The 23,317-nt window shown below is 41.5% G+C and overlaps 1 protein-coding gene and 2 long non-coding RNA genes across 3 annotated transcripts; 2 read left to right on the forward strand and 1 right to left on the reverse strand.

Moving 5' to 3' along the window:
- Positions 1 to 5,201: 5,201 nt before the first annotated feature.
- On the reverse strand, positions 5,202 to 9,707 carry CISD2 (CDGSH iron sulfur domain 2). Its single transcript, XM_069855590.1, has 3 exons — positions 9,534 to 9,707; positions 6,581 to 6,792; positions 5,202 to 5,561 (listed from the first exon to the last, which is right to left on the reverse strand). Exons 1-3 carry the CDS (start codon positions 9,634 to 9,636, stop codon positions 5,472 to 5,474), a joined length of 405 nt encoding a protein of 134 aa, XP_069711691.1. The 5' UTR covers positions 9,637 to 9,707; the 3' UTR covers positions 5,202 to 5,471.
- An 839-nt stretch (positions 9,708 to 10,546) lies between these two features.
- On the forward strand, positions 10,547 to 16,625 carry LOC138719946 (uncharacterized). The gene is made up of 2 exons (XR_011337346.1): positions 10,547 to 10,581; positions 16,542 to 16,625. It is a non-coding gene; the product is annotated as an uncharacterized lncRNA (long non-coding RNA).
- A 32-nt stretch (positions 16,626 to 16,657) lies between these two features.
- LOC138719945 (uncharacterized) lies at positions 16,658 to 21,996 on the forward strand. Its single transcript, XR_011337344.1, has 3 exons — positions 16,658 to 17,260; positions 17,632 to 17,683; positions 21,130 to 21,996. It is a non-coding gene; the product is annotated as an uncharacterized lncRNA (long non-coding RNA).
- The last annotated feature ends 1,321 nt before the right edge of the window (positions 21,997 to 23,317 follow it).

Here is a 23,317-nt window from a genome sequence, read left to right on the forward strand (position 1 = left end):
TTTACAAAACAGTGTAGAATATATTTGATGTGTCTCTATATTTTTGGCATTAGTAAGAGGAATTAATCAATTCCATTTTAGCTTTTCCATTTTCAGTATGCAACACAAAAATGTACAAAAATAATTGAAAAGAAACCTATCTGGAACTGTATTATTGGCAGTGTGTCCGCATATGCCTCTGTATATAGATTAATTACAGCTCAGCACATGTGCCTTTGTATACACCTTCCTCTCTGAGTCAAAAAGAGAGCTTCCTGAGAAACATTTAAGGTTCAGAGCCTGCAATTGCAGCACAGCAGTAAAAATACCAGGTAAGTTTTTCCCTAACTATTGTCAAGTACGTTGATATTTTTCTTACAGTGCACTCTCTGCTTCCGTGGGGAATATACAAACTATAGTTCAGTTCATGCTTGTCCCCTGAGCAGAGAGGAAGATGCTTTCAAATGGCACACTGATGAATGGTTAGGGTGCTGTGTTTATTGTTTACTATATCAACTACTGACTTCTCTGCCCATTCTGCCTCCTTTGCATGGCCAACGGAGACACTCAGTGACTTAAATAGGGGGGGTAGTTTTGGTAGAAGGCTGTAGTATTTAGAAATTGCAATGTTTGTAAACCTAATTAATAAGATGAGAGAATATGGTGGTCTGTTCATCAGTGACTGCCTCTGAAGTAATTCTACTTGAGTAAAACTTCTACTTGAGTAAAAGCTTCAAGGCCAGGTTGGATGGAACCTTGGGCAGCCTGATCTAGTGGGACATGTCCCTGTCCATGGCAGGGGCATTGGAACTGAATGATCTTTAAGGTCCCTTCCAACACAAACTATTCTATGATTCTATGAAAGCTTTAAGGAGCAGAAGCTTTATAGAGTTCATTTGTTCATTAACTTTCATAAGAAGTGGAAACTTCCTGCAGAGATGGATCGCTACACCAAATTTGAAGTCTGTTCAATATGAGAAGTGTGATGTGTAAGGATTATAACCCTTTAAATTTGAACACAACCTTAAGCATGCAAGCAAACCTCTGACAAACAGCCCTTGTTCACAATAGCCTAATACCTGTTCACCATCATAACAGCATCTCATAAATCAGATGTATCATGTCTCCTTAAAACCAGCACACTCTCAATTTATTCATTAGATCACTCCCACTATTCTGAGTGCTTGAATAGCAACACCGATGAAAAGTGTCATCTTGTTCTCTAATCTAAATGAAATTGAATCTATTTTCTTTTCCTCACCACCATATGGAGATGTTTCTCACAAGACTGCTTTTATTAAATCCTCAAGAAGAATGAGGTTGAAGGTACTACATAGATCTGTAGATCTAAAATGAAAAGCATTAATGCTTTATAATGTTCCTCTCCTTGCCTTCCAGAAAGAATGAAACATTTGCATCTTGTCATGAAAAAAAAAAAAAGGGGGCGAAGAACTCCAGTATCTGAAGGGGCTACAAGAAAGCTGGAGAGGGACTGTTTATAAAGTCTTGTAGTGATAGGATGAGGGGGGAATGGCTGTAAACTGGAGAGGGGCAGATTTAGACTAGACATAAGGAAAAAATTCTTCACGATGGGAGTGGTGAGGCACTGGCACGGGTTGCTCAGGGAAGCTGTGGCTGCCCCATCCCTGGAGGTGTTCAAGGCCAGGTTGGATGGAGCCTTGAGCAGCCTGGTCTACTGGGAGGTGTCCCTGCCCAAGGCAGGGGGGTTGGAACTGGGTGATCTTTAAGGTCCCTTCCAACCCAAACTTTTCTATGATTCTATGAACCTATGAGACGAGGGTTTTTAAAAAAGTATTGTGATAATTTCAACTGATTTTAAATAGCAGTTAACTTTGAGAGAGAAGATTTAACTTCTTATCAGTGTTTGTGCAAGTGAAGTCATGAAATTGAAGACCACCTCCCTTTTAACAAAATGCCATGGAATCATTCATGAATAACGCATAAATTCAAGCCAATAAAATCTTTATGCCACACCAATCTCTTATTTGCAAGAAAGAAAATTAGAGCAGAATGTGCAGTAAACTATAGCCAGAGGATTCCCGCTGCCACGCAGACATAATTGCAGGCATAATGTGGGAGAGTACTGAGCACAGCATGTGTGCACAGTTTTAGAAGGTTCACAGAACCTCTGCAGCAAAAGTGTCTGATAGTACAGCACATTCCTGGTGGCGAGCAGTGGGAAGTTGCAGCAGACAGCATATGGGAAGGGAAAAGACAGAAATTGGCCATCTGGAAGCAGGGAGTTGCACAGGCCAGGGGACACAGCAGTTATGTATTTATATGCACTGCACACTGTCTCTTTTTCAGCCTAGCTGAGCAGAGTAGTAAACTCAGACTGAAGTCTAAAATTAACTGTGAAACATTCATGATGTAATACAGCCATAAGAGTGACTGATACAGATTTTCCATTTTGCTTTTTAAGTAAGATAAAACTTTGTGCCTGCTGTACTTCATGTACATATACTTTGTCTCGTAGTTGCCACAAATCGGACACCTTTCTCTAAATATATGTTTTACAAGTTTATTTGTAGTCTGGTTTATCTGTTGGTCAAATTCATAGTCAAAGGTAAACAGTTCTGTTCAGATAAGAGTAAAAAGGCATGTCATGACCTGTCAACTTTAGCTTCCCCTGATTTTACATCAAGACTGTGAAGACTTGGTTAACTGCCTCAGTCCAGGTCTTCATTAGCATTAGGGGCAAATCTATCCCTTTGTGCAGGGCTTCCAAATTAGGTTACTAAAGTCATCCAGGGGCAAGACATGACCAAGCAGATCCTAGCAGGTAATCAGTTCAACTCTCAGTCACTGGTGAGATAGAATGCTCTGCAGACACTTCCATTCTTGGCTAGCTATCCCTGTAGACTTCAGGTAGTCCTAATAATCTGAATCGATTAGTAAACTGTTTGAGAATTTCTATAAAAATTTCAGTGATCTGTATTTTATTATTTTGTGGACATTTGAATGATTTCCTTTCTACAAAGCAGCACTCAGTTGCAGTTCCTATTGCAGGCCCATAGTACAAATGTGTTCCATTCCCTGTCAGACATGCAAAACCAAACAAAACCACACTTATTTCATAGAATCATAGAATAACCAGGATGGAAGAGACCCACCGGATCAAACACTAAACCACACCCCTTAGCACCTTGTCCACCAGTCCCTTAAACACCTCCAGGGAAAGTGACTCAACCACCTCCCCGGGCAGCCTGTTCCAGTGCCCAATGACCCTTTCTGTGAAAAATTATTTCCTAATGTCCAGCATAAATCTCCCCTGGCGGAGCTTGAGGCCATTTCCTCTTGTCCTGTCCCCTGTCACTTGGGAGAAGAGGCCAGCACCCTCCTCTCTACAACCTCCTTTCAGGTAGTTGTAGAGAGCAATGAGGTCTCCCCTCAGCCTCCTCTTCTCCAGGCTAAACAACCCCAGCTCTCTCAGCCGTTCCTCCTAAGGCCTGTTCTCCAGCCCCTTCACCAGCTTTGTTGCTCTTCTCTGGACTCGCTCCAGAGCCTCAACATCCTTCTTGTGGTGAGGGGCATTTTTAGGTAGTTTAGCAGCACTCTCATCTAACAGCAAGCAGGAAGAAAAAAGTAATTACATAATCAAGGTGTACTAGAGTTGGAGTCAAGAGGTTAGACCTTACACTGTTATTTTCCTTCTAGATGAGCTTTGTGGGAGAAACAAAACCAATTTTGCTGTATTGCTTACTCTAACAAGGTTTGTCGTAGTAAAGCAATGGAAATGAGAACAGGATTGATCTATGTAGTTTACTTCTCGGAGTTCAGAGGAAATCAAATTATTTGAATGCGAAAGTATCCTGATAAAAGCTGGACTTGTATGTAATGAAAGCCTGCTCTAATAGGCTGTGGATTTTGAAGTCTAAAAAAAAGAATCTAAAGGCAGACTTTTGCATTTCATATAGTAATTTATTCACCAAACCCAAGAACTTGGACTTGGCATTCAATATACCACATCTCTAAGTGAAGACTGAGTCTAAAACACTGAGAGGAAAATCCATAATGTTACTACTATAAATGTTATGTCCTAATATAATGTTTATGGTTTGCTCATCCCTTCAGGTAAGACTACCATGAAGCATTTATACACTGTATGGTTCTATTACACACTTAGTAAAAGCAGGCATTTAGTATGCAATCACATCCCAGTCTACCATCTTTTCCTGAATGCGAGAGGTTTAGGTACCTAGAAGTATAACTGCTACAAATGCAGAAGGAACAATCTACCATGGTTCTACAACTGCTGCCCCAGCTATTATGCAAGAACTGCTCTCTGACTTGCTTTCTGTTTCAGCACTGCGATGATCAGCTTTGGCAACAGCAGATTGCTCTGGGGCTTCTCGCCTGCCTATCACTGGGTCACATGAAATGCTGTTAAGTAACAGTTGAAATCTGCCTTGATACATCTGTCTAAAATTGTAGCATGGATCAAATTTTTACTTTTAAGCTGATGGGTACGGTCTTTCCTTGGAGAATAAAACACTTCAGAAGAATTAAATAGAAGTCTAGCAACTAGGTAAGTAACAATGATTTACCTGCATCTGAAATTAAGCCATACTGACAGCAAAGTTATGCCTTAATAATCATTCTGAATAGGTAACAAGCCTAGAACACAGCTCAGCTGTGCTTTCTTGAGTCTGTCATTTTAACCAATTCCTCCCATGAAAGTCCCTGCTACAAAAACTAGCATTTACAGTGCAAGTGAACTTCCAAGAAGCAAGCTTGTGTTTCCTTACAAGAGCTCAGGAATGATCAACACAGGGGCCTGAAATAGGCAGACAATGTTAGTGGCTGATCTCCTCAGTAGTTTTGTTTATACAGTCTAGAACTGCAGACTCCACCTAGGATGCTGTAGGAGTCTTTCCAGCTGTGTGGGGTCTGTCAGAGCTAGAGTGCCTTCCATGAGACTAACAGACTGCCCAGGGAGACACCGCACCAGCCAGACTTTCTGCTAGTGTAAATTAACATCGCTATGCTGCCAGCACTCAATGGTACATTTAGGTATATCCACAAAGGATGAATTTAGTACACTTTTTCTTCCACTGAAGTGCGCCTAAATTTGTTCCTGAAAAGCAGAATAAAAAATAGCTTCTTAGCCAAACAAGTCTGAGCAAAACAAAATCAAGAGAAAGGTGCATTTGGAAATAAGGAGAGTTTCCTAACTGCATGCTTGTACAAAAAAGGCTTAATTGTAAGAAGTCATTTTATTGTTGAAATAAACGACTTATTTACAAAGATAGTTACTTTACAGTTTTACAAGGTAGATGTAATTCTTCTCAGAATAAAGTATCAAAACAGTGACAGATACAGCACTGTCTAAATGCAGTTTATTCCAAAAAGAAATCTACAGCAATCATAAGACTAAATCATATCAATCACATAATAAAATGCCATCCCTTGCAACTACAAAGGTATAAAAAGACTTTTTATCAGTCACAACTTAGTGGATTAAGCATCTGCTATACTTCTTTCTTCTTGAGTATTAGTGGACCTACATTATCTCCTGTTAATTCATTGTGCTTGTTGTGGGAGCCATCACAGACAGGGAACTGGAAGAAAGCATATATGAGGAATTAGTGTAACTGTACAGCAATTGCATGGTGATTTTTTAGACTTCCTATGCCAAGAACACTTTGATAATGTTGCTAGTTTCTCCTACTACATTCCATTCTGACATCAAACCCCCTGTCTCCCATCAGACACATTACTAAGGAAAAAAACACTGCTAACAGGTAACTAAGTTTGTGAGGTCCTAAAATAGGTGTTCTTGGACACAAAGCTAGGGACAAAGCCTTTTCCATGGAAGAACAGCAGGCAAAGCAACCATCGTAGCCACAAATGGTTTAACGTTTATTGTGGAACTAGTAGAAGTGGTCTTAACAGATTTAATCATTTGCAACCAGAAAGCACTGTTTCAAGAAAGGCTGAAATAACTTGCTGAAGTAATTCCTCTGAAGGGAAAATAGTCAAGAGGTTTCTTAGGTCCAGAGCAGATTTTTTTGTTAAAACAGGAAAGCCTTTGGCCCAGAGAAGACAAAACAAGACTGCAGTCAGGACACTCAAAAGAAACTGAGAGCAGATGAAAGACTCATGTACATCTAGTTGATTTGGGGGATATGGACTACCCAAACCAGTCATCTACTGGCTGCTCTGGACCAAATGCAGATATGATATCCCTCCCCACTACAGGTTCAAACTTACTTTCATTCTAATTTGAACAACTTTCTAAGCATTGTTTTTGCAAAACAGAGTAGTTATCTTCTAATTAGCTGCAATGTATTTCCAAACGTTAAACAAGGCTTGCTTGGTTTTAATATACTCACACATCATCAATCTGTGTTTGCAGAAAAAAGCCTACTGCATTTCTTACATGTTTCTATAGTTGCTCTCTACACATAGATAGGTTTACAGTGGAGAAAAATAAGAATTGTGCCATTCTCAAAAACCAACAACACAGTCTACCTCCCAACAGAATCAACAGGTCAACATGTAGCAATTCACCGCTGCAGAACTGACAAAAATATGCAAGTATCAGTCACTAATCCTACAGTGGCACAAAGTGTCTTACCGTTTTTGAACGCCAACACCTGCAATAAGCTTTAGTGAGGCACAGATCTTCAATGTTTATTTCATTCACTACTTTTGGATTTTCCTTCTGGATCTTGAGGTTAATCAAGCTGTCCTTTTGCTGTTTCTTCTTGTGGAGGAACGGACGAACAGCAAGGTAACCAAGCAAGGCCAGCACACCCAGGAAAGGCAGTAACCGCAGCCATTCTGAAACTAAAAACAGGTGGAATTTAGATTGGCTCCTGACACCACTGCAGTATGGTGCAGCATCAGCTACTCTCAAATGATTTAGGCTTAGGGGAGGGAATGGGGTTGCTCAGTCAGCAAGGCTCTGAGGGCAAACAAGACTCTGTGGGTTAGTCTTAAAATGGACCACACAGATTAAAGCCTGGATTTTACTGGGGCCAAGGTAAAAATCTCCTAGAATTTCATGTGAAGTTTAATTTTAATGCTCTAGAAGGTGATTGGATGGAAGAAAATAAATCCAAAACAATATCAGACATACAGAAATGAGGGACCCTAAAATTACAGGAGCTCTAAGGCGAACCAGCACTATGTAATAGAAAACCAGGTATGATTACATGCAGTGATCATATTCAGTGCTGGTATCTTAACATTCTGTATAGAAAAAATATTTAGTAGCCTTTATAATTAATTTTTGTTTATAATATCTTATACATATTCTATAATTTTATAAACAATTGCATTAAAAACAATTTAACTACTTATTTCAGATTTTTAGCTTCTTGAAGTTTTCCTCATTTGATTTTGTTCCAAGGTTTTTTTTTAGAAACTTTTGGTAGAAATTACACAGATTATTAGATAAGCACTAGCAAAACCTTCATTCTTTTTATTTTTCAGACTTCTGTTTGCTTGGGGATCTGTAACCAGTTTCTACAATACACAAAGAATACAAAGAGAAAGAATAGAGTCTTGAGATCAGGTAAGTCAACCCACAGAAAATTGCTTTTTACCAAGCCAAGGAACAAACTTTTAAGTATACGGAAGAGATTCAAGTATCCTCTGCAGGCCCACCTGCCTTGATAAATGTTCTAAATATCCTGCTGAGAGAAAGACTTACTGGACTTCAGAAATTCATAAGGACCTGGCATAAGATCCATATGTATTGAAGTTTTTTTCCAGCAAAACACACTGTGACAATACTCCCGTGTAATTTAAGTACCATAGGGGAATAAAGGTGAGAGCATTTTTCTAAATTTCTGGAGAATATGGTAAATCTAAATACTCATATAAGAAATGAAAGACAGTTTTAAAATATTTTAAAATGAGAAACAAAGCAGCGTAATGGGCTAGAGCACAAAGAGCTGCACAAGCACTTTGTAAGACAAGATACTATAATCAAGTTCCTCTTTTAAGTGATTTAGGGTCAGTACATAGAACGAAATTTTGTTCTACAGTTTGTTTTCTGAGATTAAGATGCCCAAGAAAGGAAATGCAATAGAGCAGGCTAAGGATGCTAGGTAGGTTGTAGCTCTCAAATTACATTTTTGGTATAGCTTGACTTTATTTGTAATAATAGAGCACATGTTCATGCTGATACTTGTTCAGTTAGAACATGGTGGCTTTTTCTTAAGAATTTAAATTTTCTAGAGGTACAATATGTAATGAAAATACTTTGTGGGAGCAGTTTTATGGGTTTTAAGCTTTCTATAGCCTTTGATGTGAAAACAACTTATTCCATTTACCTGGGAATGCACTGTAACTGTATAAATGCTGAAGGCACTGGGAAAGAATGGTTCATTTAAAATGGTTTTCATTGTCCAGAGAAATATAACGAGGCTTTAAGTTTATAAGCAGTATAAATATGCTGGGGAAAAAAAGCATTCAAACCTGGTTTTAAATAAATTGTGCCTGTTCTAAATGAAATCATTTTCAAGTATCATTGACATTGTGTACCTTAGCACTACAAGATAAACATATACGGTTAATTCTATACTTCGGAGACTTTTCCTGTTTCCAGAGTTTCCATTAGAGCATTCCTCTTAGATTAGTTCAGCGATAGTAAATGTCATCTGACACTACTTGAGATTCTGTCTGTTTTATCACTGCTGAGCGTGGGCATAGATGGTTCCACTCTGCAAAGCACTGAAATACACATGATACCTAAAGAATTTGCTAGTACTTGGCTTGCTTTCTTGTACCCTTTGCGATAGGGCTAAGATTAATGAATAGGTACTTTCACTCCTTCATCAGGAAAATAGTTATAAAAATTACGAATAAGCCCCCCCCAACTTTGTGTATGTAGCAGGCTCCCAGAAACAAGTATTTTTTTGTAATAAATACGGAAGCTCTCTTTAAACTTTTAAGCAAATGAAGAGGCAGTGTTTTAGGCCTTCAGCTAAAATCCCTCCAACTTGCTGGTACTTGCATAGAGAAGCCTCCTAAGTACAGCACCAGCGAGCAGAGCCACACATTTTACTCTGACTGTTATCATTTACCTCCCAGGGCATCTTAAACGACTTGTCGGGCAATTTTCCTGCCGAAACAGGTGATGCAACTTTTGGGGTGCCCCCTACTCGAACAGACACCTTGGCTAGCCCGGCCGGGAGCGGTGCCTGGGGACGGGGGGGGGGGGTGACGGGGGGGAAGCGGCAGCTCGATATGGGCCTTGGAGTGGGGGAAGTCACGGGATACGATGGAGGGGGGAGGCACGGGATACGATGGAGGGGGGAGGCACGGGATACGATGGAGGGGGGAGGCACGGGATACGATGGAGGGGGGAGGCACGGGATACGATGGAGGGGCGGGGATTCGGTATTAGGGAGGGGAGACACCCGATGGGAAGGGGGAAGAAGGTAGAATACGCCTGGGGAACGGGATAAAAAAGAGGGCCACGTTCTGGGTTGCTGGGGATGCAGGAGGCCACGGGTGGGAAGGGGCGAGGGTCGCCGGTCGTCTCCCCGCAACCCGGGCCCGCTCAGCCCGCCAGGTACCTGTGAGGCGGATGAAGCCGCCGACGCTCTCAGGCAGCGGCAGGCGCTTGAGGTAGGCGGGCAGCTGGACCTTGACGATGCGAGCCAGGCTCTCCAGCACCATGGCGGCCGGGAGCGAGGGGAGCGCGCCGCGGGCACGCGCAGCCCCCAACGCCGCGGCCGCGCGCGCTCCCGCCGGGCCCCGCGGCCGCGCGTGCGCCGAGGTGCAGGGCAGGGCGGGGCGGACGCGACCGGAAACCCAGCCCGCGGGCCACAGAAAGGGGCGGGGCTGCGCGTGCGCGAGGCACGGAGGAGGCGGGGCCCCAGGAATGGGGAATTTGTGTCGGGTCCGCGCATGCGCAGAGCAGCGTGGACTGGGCCGAGCGGGGATGGGGCGCGGTGGGGCCGCCGGGCGGGGGCGGGGCCAGAGTAGACAGCGGTGCTGGGTGGTGCGACTGCGCATGCGCGGTACCGCGCGGGGCGGGGCTTCTGGCGATTCTGCGCATGCGCTTAAGAGTGGGGCGGGACCACGGGATAGTGGGAGCGTGGGGAGCGGGGCCGCGAAGTGGGTGAGGAGCGCTGGTGAGGCCAGTCCGGAGGACGGGGCCGGTATTGGAGTGGTGCTGCGCATGCGCGGAGCCGCAAAGGGGGCCGTGAGCGGTTAGGCCGTCGGGTCGGGGGCGTGGCCACGGAGGGGGCGTGGCTTCGGGGGGCTGCGCATGCGCGAAGGCGGGAGCGCCACCGGAAGAGGGCGGTGTTGTGCATGCGCAGGGGGGACGCGAGGGGCGGGCTTCGAGCGGTGCCGCGCGTGCGCGGAGCTACGTGGGGTCGGTGCCGCGCGTGCGCAGTGCGGCCCCCGGCCCCCCCCCCCCCCCCCCCCCCCCCCCGCCGGCTAGGCGGCGCGCGGGTGGCGGCGGCCGTTGGTACCAGGAGGGAGCGGCGGCGCGAGCTGGGCCCCGGGCTGGGGCAGCCAGCCAGGCCCCCCGAGCGCGGTGCTCTCCTGAGGCGGGGAGGGAAGGAGGGAGGGAGAGGGACGGTATGTGGTGGCGCGGGAGGCCTCGATGCGAAGGTACAGCCAGGGAGGTGGGGAACTGCGGCGTTATGGCGTGCCCTCTGGTTTGTACGGGGTGTGTTGCCTGTTGCCACCCTGTTACGTGGAGGTGGTGTGAGGGCTGGAGCCTCCCTGCTGTGAGAGTAGGCTGAGATGGTTGGGGTTGGCCTGGAGAAGGCCCCAGGGAGTCCTTAGATTGACTTTCCAATACCTGATGGGGCTTGGGAGGGACTGTTTACAAAGGCTTGTAGTGACGGGATGAGGGGGAATGGCTTTAAATTGGAAGGGGCAAGATTTAGACTAGACATTAGGAAGAAATTCTTTACCATGTGGGTGGTGAGGCACCAGCACAGGTTTCCCAGGGAAGCTGTGGATGCCCCATCCCTGGAGGTGTTCAGGGCCAGGTTGGATGGGGCCTCAGGCAGCCTGGTCTGGTGGGAGGGGTCCCTGCCCATGGCAAAAGAGTTGCAACTGGATGGGCTTTAAGGTCCCTTTCAACTCAAACCATTCTATGATTCATGTTGATGGTCTCAAAAATATTGACATAAAAGACTGAAAATTTTTCTTCATATGAACATGTTTTTTATCTGATCTCATAACATCTGAGCTGGAATAACATGAGTGGGAAGACATTTAATACTGCAAGGAGAGGCCCATCCTCCTCATGTTTGGCAATAGATTGTGCAGAAGAAGCTGTATCTCTGAGCATGTTACTTATTGTATTTCATTTTATGTCAAGGAGACTGGTAATTTTGACATAGAAAACTGGCCGTGTGTAGCCAGGTGTAAAATGGGAAGCCATTCCAGGTCGATTTAGACATTCCACCTAGACTTGAAAGTTCTCGCAATAGTCCTTTGGCTATAAGTCTAACACCATTTGATTCAAGATGCTTTACTAATGTGAGTGAATCCGTCAAGTGTTAATAGCTATAGTGCAGAGCGTCTGCAGGAAAGCTGAAGCAGTGCAGTCCTTCTAGAGGATGCATCTTCTTCCTTACCTGATCCTGATGGCAGTATAATTTTCTTTTGTCAGTGTATGAAAACCACACCATACCTGCCCATATTAACTCTGCACTTTTCGTGCCAAACCAGAGTTGGTAATTAAGAAGTTTTTGGTAAGTTAATTGAGTTCAGCAAAGCCATGAAAGAGTAATTGTAGGTATTTCTTGAGTCATAGCAACCCACTGGTCAGTCAGTAATCGCATTTGCCTTGAGTTGACTAGGATATACAAACCCAATGCTAGATCTGTTTCACTAGTTTGCTTTACTGATTGATTCACAACAATCTTAACCGTAAGTTAAAATCACCATAAAGAACTAATGCAAAAAACCCCAACCAAATACTGGAAGGTACATTTTAGACAAACAAATCCAGCTTGTTTATGCTTCTAGCCTGAATCTGACTTCTCAGCCTGTGACCCTACCTTAACATTTCCTGATGAATCATCTTTAGCTAGTGAGAACATTCCTGTGCTCTCAGAGTATCTTAGTTCCCTGCCTTACCTAAGTTTATGCTTCTAATGACTATGTCTGACATCCTAAGATGATTCCTTCTTGCGTAGGTAAATGCCTGCTATAAGAAAAGATAATGAAAGAGCAAAATGCTTGATTATTCTGCAAAGATTACAAATCAGATGTCATGATGTAACTTCGTTTGTGAAACTTTCTGAGGGAAGAATATATAAGGCTGAATATATAGAAGGTCAGTCCTACAGCTCTGAATCAAACAGCTTTGCATTGAAATTGAGAGCCTTTTTCCTTCTCCTCCTCCTCCCTTTCCTCTGCTCTTCCAGCCTTCTCTGAATGCTCGCTGTGATACTGGGAGCACCCCTAAAATTTCACTGAAGTTCCTGAGCCTTGCTGTGCTGCCTTTGATCAGCACTCTGCTTGACACACTGCTGGACAATCTGCACGTGCTGCAGAGAGAAACTTCTTGCTGCACCTTGCCTGTCTGGATAGGTATCAGTTAACATGAGTCGTGAATAGTTTTGGTATATGATAGGCTGAAGTCATAGATTATGGAAAAAACTATAAAGAAAGTGAAGAATGAATGAGATTCTTAACTGAAGGAGAGGCAAAAGATGGGCTTTGGAAATCCAGATTGATTTGGGGCTCAAAGAGATGCATGTTCACTCTCCAGCCTGGCTGTAGGCTTCCTGTTTGCCTTAACAGGAAAATGTAAGCTGCAGGCTTGCTCAGTCCTGCAGAAGAGAACGGGGGTTATGTGGTAGTCTGTCTTCAGGGACCACATAACGGCATCAGAATTTAAGGTCAGTCAACATCAGGATGTTTACCAAGCAGGTGTGAAATCGTGGACGTTATTATTTCACTGGCAGCTTGCTGCTTCAGGATTTCATCAACATCCTTTTCAACTTTGCCTCAGATCTCTTGGGTGTCTTGAAAATCTTGTAGCTTTTTGGGGGGGAGTAATATGCAAAAATTCATTCTTGCATATTTAGCTTCAGTTTGTGACCTGTTAAAAAGTAAAGATTGCCCCTGCTTACGTGTTCCATGGTGAATTCGGCCACTGAAACTCTGGTGTTGGTTAGGAAGTACAGGAGTCATTGTAATAAAAGTAACAGCACAAAAAGCCCAAGCATAAATACTTGTATAGAACCTGATACTGAAATCTTTCAGCAGTAGGTATCCTCTATCACTAGGATTTTTCTTCCAACAAGAACATTACAGATGGAGCATGGAGCCCCCATGAAGACATCTACATAGGCAGTAGAATTCTCAAAACATAGCCTAAAAGAGAACCAGCCTAATTAAATTGCTACTATATGTAGTAGAAATATATGTAGTAGGGAGAGGGAGAAAAGTTTGTGGTGCAGAATTTATTCTGCCAAGCATAATATCACTATAACATAGCTGCATTGGTCCAGCTCACAGTAGAAATAAGAGTTGCCTTCTGCATCCACAGTCTGGTTGGTCCTGATCCAACAGACTGAGCATAGCTGAAAAGCTGGTTGCTTTCCTCCTCTTGTTAGCCTTCAAAAATTTCTTAATTTCCCCGTGCCTTTAATTCAGCTGTAAAATGAGATAATACTTACCAGTGTATCTAGAACACTAAGCTTTGCAAAGGAAAAGAACATTTATAAATTATTTTTATTTATTTTACTAAGTACATGCCAGTAAAGCTAAAAGATGAAAGAAAGGCCTTGAGGTAGCAAACACACAGTCCTTCGTCTCTAAGCCATCTCTAAGTACCACAGTCATTTGCTTAGTGCTCTTTCATGGTAATGAGCTTTTCTATCAATAGGATGTCTCCTTTAGTTAAAACCATTTTCTTGGAATTAGCATTGTCATTTTCAGTACTGAGTGCCTGGAATACTCTGTAGCAGGCAAAAGTACTATTGTCAACTAAAAGCCCAAGAGCTTTCTGTGATCAACAAACACAAGCCTCTGTCTAGGTGGAAGCTAGATCTCTCCCTTTGTATGCAAATAATTTCACAATGGGACTTGATTAACTCTTGTTCCTGCTGTAGCAAGGCTCTCTCTCCCACTTCCACAAAAGCAAGCAAAATCATTACACCCAGAAGGGCTGTAAGAACTGTGATTCACTTAATGCAATGTCTCCATCAATTAGTTAAGCAGCACTGTCAACACCCAACTATTAAATACTTGAATCCCCCAAAATAAGGAGTCTGGCTTAAAAACGCAAGCCGTAGGGCCTTATATATAAGCTTAGTTTTTCTGTATTTTATGCTTACGACCATTGCAAGCAAGTTGCAGCCGCACAGCACGCAGGTTAGGTTTTCATTTGTTCTTACACCCAGAAGGTTAATTGCCTTGAGAAGAAAGCTGAGATTGTCGTGCTTTCACTTGATTCTGAGAACTGGCACCTGAAGTGGCTTCTGCTGTTGTTTATTGAAAATATCTACTATTCTGTGGTAGGCAAAGTGTTCGAGAGAAAATAAGTTAAGCAAATACCACATTTATAATTGAATCAATATGGTAAATTTGTGAATAGCATAATCGTCATATTGTAATATTACTTCTAAATCAGCATGATTTTACTTTCTAATCTAATGTCCAAGAATTTTACAATGTCCCTATTATGTTTTGAAAGCAGATGCTGTTGTACTTGCCTGAGTACTGTGACTGCAGTGTCTTACTAATGGCATGTATTATTGTTGAATTTTTAAAATCCCTGTGGTTTAGAATGCTATTTATTGTCACGGATTGTAGCAAATTAATTTGTGGAATGAAAACAGGAACGTAAAGAAAAACAACAAGATTTCTAAGAATTAAATCAAGTTCTAACAGCAACCTTGTGTTTGAGAGAACAGAGCAGGAGACACTGGTTTAGTTTAGTCAAGAAAAAAATATGCTCTAGCTTCTTAGCCACAGTTTTATCATTTATTTTCTTCTTCTGAAGAAGGAAGACTGCTGGAGAGTGGGAAATGCTACCCATGAATTATGTATATGAAACAAATTTGAGGAAAACCCCAACTGAGAAAGAATAGGTGTGTACTCAGTGGTAATTTCCAAGATATCCCCAGATGAAGTTCAGTTACTTTCTACTTGCATTGTGTGTTTTTTTCAAGCTGGAATGATCTTTTTATGCAGTGATTAGCACTGATCCACAGCACTAGCTTCTACAGCTACTATAACATTTGCAAAAATAGCGCAAGATGAAACTATGAATATCCACTCTAAGTTGCTGATTTCAACTGCCTTTATTTAAAGCATAGAAAGTAACAAGTTCTGTGACCTGAAACTATTGTAATTAACCTAAGTCAAGTAACACTAATGATGCACAAGAGTGTACACAGTAAATATAACATTGAATTGAGTTTTAAATTTTGACCTATTACATCTTTCCATCTACATTAGATAGCTGATCTGAAATGTCACGCTCATGAGGATCCAGACTGATGGAATCGCTGGTTGCATACAGACTTGCACAAGTTTGGAACTAGATTAGCTTTTAGGGAGTTGCTAATCCACAACCGTTTTCCTCAAATCAGAGCAAGTATCCTTGAGATTCCCTAATATGCTCATAAAAGACCAGATATGTTACTGATTTGTGGCTGGTTCTGCTTGGTTTGTTGCCATAAATCAGGCTGCAAAGTCCTCAGATTGTCTCCTGGGAGGAAGCTGCAGTGAAATAAAACAGATACATCCTCTCCTATGGTAAAGGACCTACAGAGGACAAAGCCAGTATAATCTGGGAAGTACGCACTGCTAAATGAACAGACAAGAAGTAAAATCACTATCAAAACACTAGAAGCTGTTTTCTGATGATGGGAACTCTAGGGAAAAGAAGCTATGCATTTGTCTATGTTCTCAGTAAGAGACCACTCAACATTCCCTTTTAAACTGCATTGATATTTTCTGTCAGTGAAGACTGTATATCCTCAACCTGGCAACTAAGGGTATATTTCTTCCCTTAGTACTTCACTCCTTTGGCATTACAGCTGTCAGCGAAAGACATTTCCTTCATTTTGGAAGGCAAAGGTGATAATGCCACAGCAGTAATTCCTGTGACGCAATGTGCATTCGTCGGCAGTGGCTAATTATAGCACAGAAAAACTACCAGCTTCCCCTGCCGAGGACATGATCTCTGCAATATGACGGCACTCTGCTCCTAAGTTCTTCCTGTGTCATGATGCCCACTGACACTGCAGTAAGCCAGCAGTTTATCATTCCTTCTCAGGCTGCTGTGTAGCAACAGCCCTATGGAGATTTCTAAGTCTGCTTCCCTTTTCCAAGGGAGCATTGACAGTAACACATACTCCTTCTCAGTCATCTCAGAATAAATAGGAACAAAAAAACCCAAAGCGCAAACCACCATGCCCCTTCAATTTCAGGCAACGAATATGTGTACAACAGATGGAGATGAAAGCAGGGGGAAAATAGCTATCTTGACTCCAAGGCCAGGACATGGAGTACTAATACAGCAGGTAAATAAGATTAATATAGCCTCTTTTATGCCCATCTTATTAATGCTTTTTCTTTTCTATTTTTTCCAGGCACTCACTGTCCTCCGGACTGCAGATCAGCTATAACACAGTGCACTTCCAGATGTAGGTAGTTGGCAATTCCCTAGAAGATTTGTAAGTTACTTCCTCACTTAGTTTGCAAGATAGTGCAGAATTTTACATAAATTCTGTACTTTATCCCAAATCAGGAAGTTGTAAGGTCTGTAAATACGTTTTTTTTTAAAAAAGTCAGTCTCTTTTTTCCCTTTGAATCGGCAGAGAAAGCAACCAACACAGTAAGTGAGATATAAACATATCACCTCAAAGTTTACAAAACTTGCTTTACAGGAGATGTAAGTCTAATGACTGTAAAGGGTAAACATTAAATGAAAAATAAATACATGATAATTAAGAGGTATTCATCTTGAGCAATATGCTAAGAGAGTGCTTTTGGAAACTAGAAAAGATCCTAGTGCCATCTTTTTTTAGAGCAGACAGTCTTACTGAAAATTGGTCTTGTCATAGGTGCATGTAGTTAATTTAGTAAGATGCCTGAGAATGTTTTAAACTGCTTCCCCAAGGAGAATTAAATTATTTTTATTATTTTAATTTTTTTTACACTTTTATGTGAGTTATTTTGACAGCTTCAGGGACAGATACATTACAATTATTCAGAAAACAGGGACGGTAGAATTGGATGCCTCACACAGTCCTTCATATTGCCTATCCAACATGACCTGATACTGTCAAATAACCTGAATGATGTAAGGGTAAATGTAGCATTTAGTCTCCAAGTGCCTGAGTCCCCCATGCCTAATTACAGCAGTGTTTGCTTTTCTGATATGGGAGGTAAACAGAGACCATAAAATCATTTAACATAGGCCACCAAATAGTCAGGAAGGACTAAGAAATTATCTTTTACCATGTTAACTTGAATTTAAATCACTTATGACAGAGAAAATAATTATCTTTAATCACACTACCAGCTCCTTAAGTCAGTATTTTTCAATGTTGTTTTTTTTAAAGATGACGTCCCATTATCTAAAGCAAAATAATAATTGCAGCTCTCATTGTCTTTATAAAAATGAATTAACATCTATTGCTTGTAAAAGTGACAAAGGTATGTACTAGTTTTTGAAAGGCTGAAAAGCATGCTTGACCTTGAAGAATGAAAGTTGCCAGCAGTGCAGAAGGTAGGTGGCCTTTGCTTTATAATTTGCAAAATTTTCAGCAACTTGCCAACACCTGACCATGGCTTTAAATTGAAGAGGGAAAGATTTAGATTAGACATTAGGAAGAAATTCTTCGCTTCGAGGGTGGTGAGGCACTGGCACAGGTTGCCCAGGGAAGCTGTGGATATCCCATCCCTGAAAATATTCAAGGCCAGGTTGGATGGGGCCTTGGGCAGCCCAGTCTGGTGGTAGGTGTCCCTGCCCACGGCAGTGGTGGTGGAACAGGATGGTCTTTAAGGTCCCTTCCAACCTAAACCACTGTTGGATGATTCTGTGTTTCATGATTACCGTGTGTGTTACAACCCATCCTTTCAGAAATACTGCCGTGATCCATCCCCCTAACCATAATGATGAGCACTGTAATAAGTGGCTAATTGCAATATTAGTCATTTAAAGTCATCAGCAGTATTTCCTGAGTTACAGTATGACAGCAAACAAGAATAATATTCCTTCCTTCTAAGGCTCTTGGACATCCTATGGTTAACTGGGACAGCAAAAAAATGAACAGATCAGCCAAAACTTTAAAGATTAGGTTGCTCAAAAGGACGAAAAGAAAAATGACTCCTAGTAACACATGATAGTTGACTAGTTAAATCCATTCTTAAATGCACAGCATGCCAGTCAGTTTAAAGACAAAACAAAAAAAACCATCCCATTTCTGTGGCCTTTCTTGTTTTCCTAAGTCATTATTTTAAATTAAGTGAATACAGCATCAAACAAGTAAAACACTGCATTCTACAAGGCTATGTAATAATTTCCCCATGGAAACATACTATTATTTTGTATAAAACAGAACTGCGGGGGGGGGGGGCAGAAAAAGAGAATGTCCTACAGGATAAAAAAGCCTCTAAGTGAAGAGTGATACAAAATCCACCTGCTGCCTCTGTTGAGATATAATGTTGTTTTAGATACAAATACGTGAATGATTCACCAGCAGGACTGCCTCAGAAGGAGGGGGAATGGCCAAGAAAGGTAGTTTGCTGCGGGCCACTTGGGAAGTCAGTGGTATTATGGCTCCTAACTCAGAGAGGATCCATGCCCCAGGTCTTCTGGGAACACTGGCTGATCTCCAGATCAGCCTTTTTATCCTAAGATAAAAGGCGGTTCATACTTCAATATAAAGTACACCATTCGTGTCCTGATTAGCTCAGGCTAATTCCCTGTAACTTTAATCAAACAACGAAAACTGTACTTAGCATATAGCAAGCCAGGTGAATGGAAGCCTACACTTCGATCAGCACAGCATGTTGTGAAGTCTGAACAGCCTTGTCTGTACTAGGGAGCCAGTGAAACACGTTAGCTCCATCAAAGGTTGTGGTTTGCTTAGTATATTTGCATCCTGGAACAATCATTGGAGGAGCAACTGAATTAGGATGGTCCAAATCTGACTAGTAATCAATTATGTCAAAGTAATAAAAAATAGATGTTTCTTGAAAGCGCTTCGGAGTCCTTTGATGTCTCCCTTAGTAAACACAATAGGCCAAATGAAGTACTGCTGAATAGCGCTGTAAGAGGTTGGTCATTTTCAGTAACAGTGTACCTCCTACAGACTTAGCGTGCAGTCTGAAGGCAGCCTGAGGGGTCAAAAAACAGGTAGAACAAGGAATAGCAACCACCTCCAAAGGGATGGGGTAAAGTAGGTCACCATTAAACTTCTTTTTGAAGAGATCTCCAACGGATGTACCCTGGCCTACTGAAATTGTTAGAACTCTGATTTGCTCCAAAGAGCTGAATTCAGCTGGTGTTACCTTATATTAGCAACTATGAGTATCTGCTCAGCCCCTTGGCCCCCTATTTTAAGATGCAGTTTTGACATGTACGTACATATGATCTATGTTTATTCAGGAATGTAAAGAATTCATATGAAAGAGGAAAACAGAAGTTAGTTAGTAACTGGATGACAACAAAACTTCTTGTTTTCCAAAACTGGCATCGGAATTATGCCGTGTGTGTGCTCATTTGAGTTTCATGCTTCAATATCCATAGAGCTGAATCAGCACAGAAGACGAATATTCTTGTTGACACAAACTGCCACTGACTTGAAAGGAATAGCTTTTGTATTTAGATCAAATAGTAGTTTTGCTGGGAGAAAAAAATAATGTTCTGTATGAATACTAATAAATATTCTGTAGCAAATTTCAGAGATTTCATTGTTTAGGTCTGTGAAAATGACATAATGAATTTTGTGTTGTCAGTACTTTCTTCTTGTAAAATAGCCCTTATTTTCTGTAAAGATTTCAAAAGAAGTGAAAAATCTTTCACTGAAAGAAAACTATGTTGTCAGGAGACAAAAAAGCACTGCCCAGTGAAGTGCTGATCGAAATCTTGAAGACAGGAAAATTTTGTGGGGAGCTTTGATCTGTTGATCATGGTGTGAGTTACTGAAGTATTTTATATTCCTCTGAATCTCACTTGGTCTTGTGCAAGCCATGGAACCTTAGCACATCATTAATTCAGCAAAGCACTCAAGCTTTTCACTGGGACTCGTGTGGACTTAAATGTTAGATCTTACAACTCCCTACATAGAGCAGCAACAACTTAAAATGCATCAATGCAGAGACTTGGTGTTTCACCTCATGACCTAGCAGTGAGACAAAAAGCACTACTATACAAAGGAAATTTGTGGAATAGCTTGGAAATTTGGATTATTTGTGGAATAGTTTACCTTTGTCTCATGTTCCTTAGACAGCTAGATGCAGCCTAATACATTGAGCTTGGGCTGGATTCCAGATGTGAAAGGTTTTTGCTACCTCCTTTTCCATAACAGAAGGAGACATAATGGTCCCAGATGTATCAGCTAGGGAATTGAGCGCACAGTACAAAGGCTGTAATGTGACCTTGACCTCGTTATTGAAGGGGAGAACCCCCATCTACACAGGAAGGGCCAACAGTCTTTGCTGTTTAAAACATGGATCAGGAGGAACCCAATGTCATCCCCAAACCTGTTTTTCTTTCATGGCACTTGGGTTGGCAAGTTCAGCCTTATTTGAGTTTAAAAAAAAAGGGAACGGTTTTATTTTATCAGCTTGCTTCTGTGATCTTTGTGGTCTCCACTGACTCAAAAGGGTCCCCAATAAGGTGAATTTTGGTCAGATTAAAGAGGAATTTGACTGCAAGCTTGATTTATGGTAATTAAAGGAAAAACAAGTTGAACAGGATGCTGAAGTGAAAATTGAGGCCTGGTAATACATGCAAACAGGGAGAAGCTGTTGTTCACCTTCTTAGAGCTTTGTTTTTCAGCAGCAGAGGCTGTTGTGTTTTGTCTTCTCCAAATGGGAACTATTAATGATCTACCAGATGGACTAAGAAGAATAATGTCTTGGTTTTGTTGAAGGAATTTTTTTCTTTCCTCAAAAGGAAGATCTCTTAGGAAAGTTTTGGTATCTTGTTTCCCTCTTTCCTCTCAGATAGACAAAGGGTCCTCTACAGAACACTGCTTGATATCCAGGTTGCTCAGTGTTTCCCCCCTTTTTGGAGACGGTTAGAACAGCAAGCTCAGAATGTGAAAATGGCTGCTCTCAAGCAAGTGCAAGTGAGAAACAGACACTGATGTGCAAGCAAGCTACACTAACCTTTAAACTAGGACTGGGCTGCTTTTCCCTCAAGTTCTCTCTGTGCTGAGGGGAAGTGCTATCACAATATATCACGTCGTTATCCATTCATGCTTGCTCTGCTGCACCATCACAAAGCAGCTGAAATGGGCTGGGAAATTCAGCTTTTGGAGGAGGCTGCAGAGGGCTCTGGAATGTCATACTTGAAAAATCAAAATTCAAAGATAGGAGTTCAAGTGAGCTGGTCTGTTCTTAGTATTTTTGCACAAACTCTTTATTACCATGCCACATTACTGAGCTATTTTGTGTAATAAACGTCTGAAAATCTAACCCTGCTCCACTACCATATGAGGATCGGACATGGTAATGGCTCTCTTTAGCCACTTCTGAGGATTAGGTTCAAAAATAAATTTAAAATGAAGCAAAGCCATATAAACTGGGTAGTTCCACAGTGAGTTGCAACAGCCATCTTCAGTAAGTAACCTTCATTTGTGCCTCTAGCTTTTTATGTCACTGTGTGAGGTATCTGCGTAAGTGGCATTATGGTACACCTGCTGCTTATCGTGAAGGTGAGAAACTCTTTGTGCATAGCATATCAATATATTAAGGTTACGTGACCTTAGTTGCCTGAGTATTCCTACTGAAATAAAAAGAATCTGTTTGAGTTAGCTTACTTCCAAACACTGAGGGGAGAATAAGTGATTTTTACTTCACAGTATGAGGAAGAAGAGACATGGGTGAGGAGTATAATGTTTTCCAAGGACTCTGCCCCATGACTTGCAGAAATGGCCATGGAACTGTGAGTACACGTTTTTCAGTCCCACACAAGTAATTATTATTTATTCTTATTCCTTAGAGTATCTAAAGTTAAGTATATAAATTGCTGTATTAGTTTAAAAAAAAAAAAAAGGCCAGTGAGTGTAACGAAGTGTTTGTCTAAACAGATAAACAAAATATGGAAACCTGTTCCTGAGCAGTGGCTATAAACAAGAGCTATAAAACACATTTTAAATTCTACTGGGGGTCAAATGCTAATAGAGATATTGATTTTAACAGGTAACTGTTGAAAGGCACACAGACAAAACTTGATTTACCAGATTAAGAGTTCCTGTTGTCTTAAATTAGTAGGGAAATTTACACACTGTCAGCAGTATGTTCATGGTGTTCTACATTCCTTTCATTATACAGTAAAATGTGAATGGCAAGCCAGATCAGAATTCTTAATATAGTGATATTAGAGGTCATTAATCTCAAACAGTAATTAAAAATGTAAAACTGGAATACTGGTAAGTACCAATATCTCATGAGATTAATGTAAAATTTCAGGAAGTTTGTAAGCAATCTGCAAGGCAGAGGAAGGTACCTATGACAGGAACTCGGAGACACTGGTGATTTGGAGCAGTTTATTAGCATCCATACTCCCGAACAGGCAAGGAACAACAAAGTGTTCTTCAGCAATATTCTTGATTAAGATGATAAGAACATTAATGAAATAGTTTGGAGTTACACTTCCGGAATATGCTGTTCAGTACAATTGAAATAAGCAGGAAATGGAGACTACATAAGAGGGCTGCTAGGAATGGTTTAGTTAAGTTAGTACAAGGCATTGTTTTCTCTGTAGCCTGTAGATGCGTATGCTGAAAAATTATGGCAGTCCTACTACAGTACTGTTTCTAAAATAAAAGAGCATTGCTCCCCTAATTCACTGCTGGCTATTCTCAAGGTTCATATTGAAAACTATTACACAATCACATTTTCAGAATACCTCGCTTTCTCCAGACAAGCAATCATTAGTATCTTAGAGAGCAAGAAGGCTCAACAGTAGTGCAGTAAAGGCACAGAAACAAATGGAAACTTGGTTCAGTGCAAAGGATTTAGCTAATTATCATCCATACTCCCTGGATGGCAAATGCTGTGTTTATTAATACAATATAACCCCTCATTACAGCAGAAAGGCACTCTGGCAGTTCTTCTTTGCTCGTTACTTCAGGGATGTGGAGTAGGACTCCTTCCTCATATACACAACGATGCGTAAATCTACACA

This window comes from Phaenicophaeus curvirostris, chromosome 4, assembly GCF_032191515.1.
Source record: "Phaenicophaeus curvirostris isolate KB17595 chromosome 4, BPBGC_Pcur_1.0, whole genome shotgun sequence".
NCBI classification, from domain to species: Eukaryota; Metazoa; Chordata; class Aves; order Cuculiformes; family Cuculidae; genus Phaenicophaeus; species Phaenicophaeus curvirostris.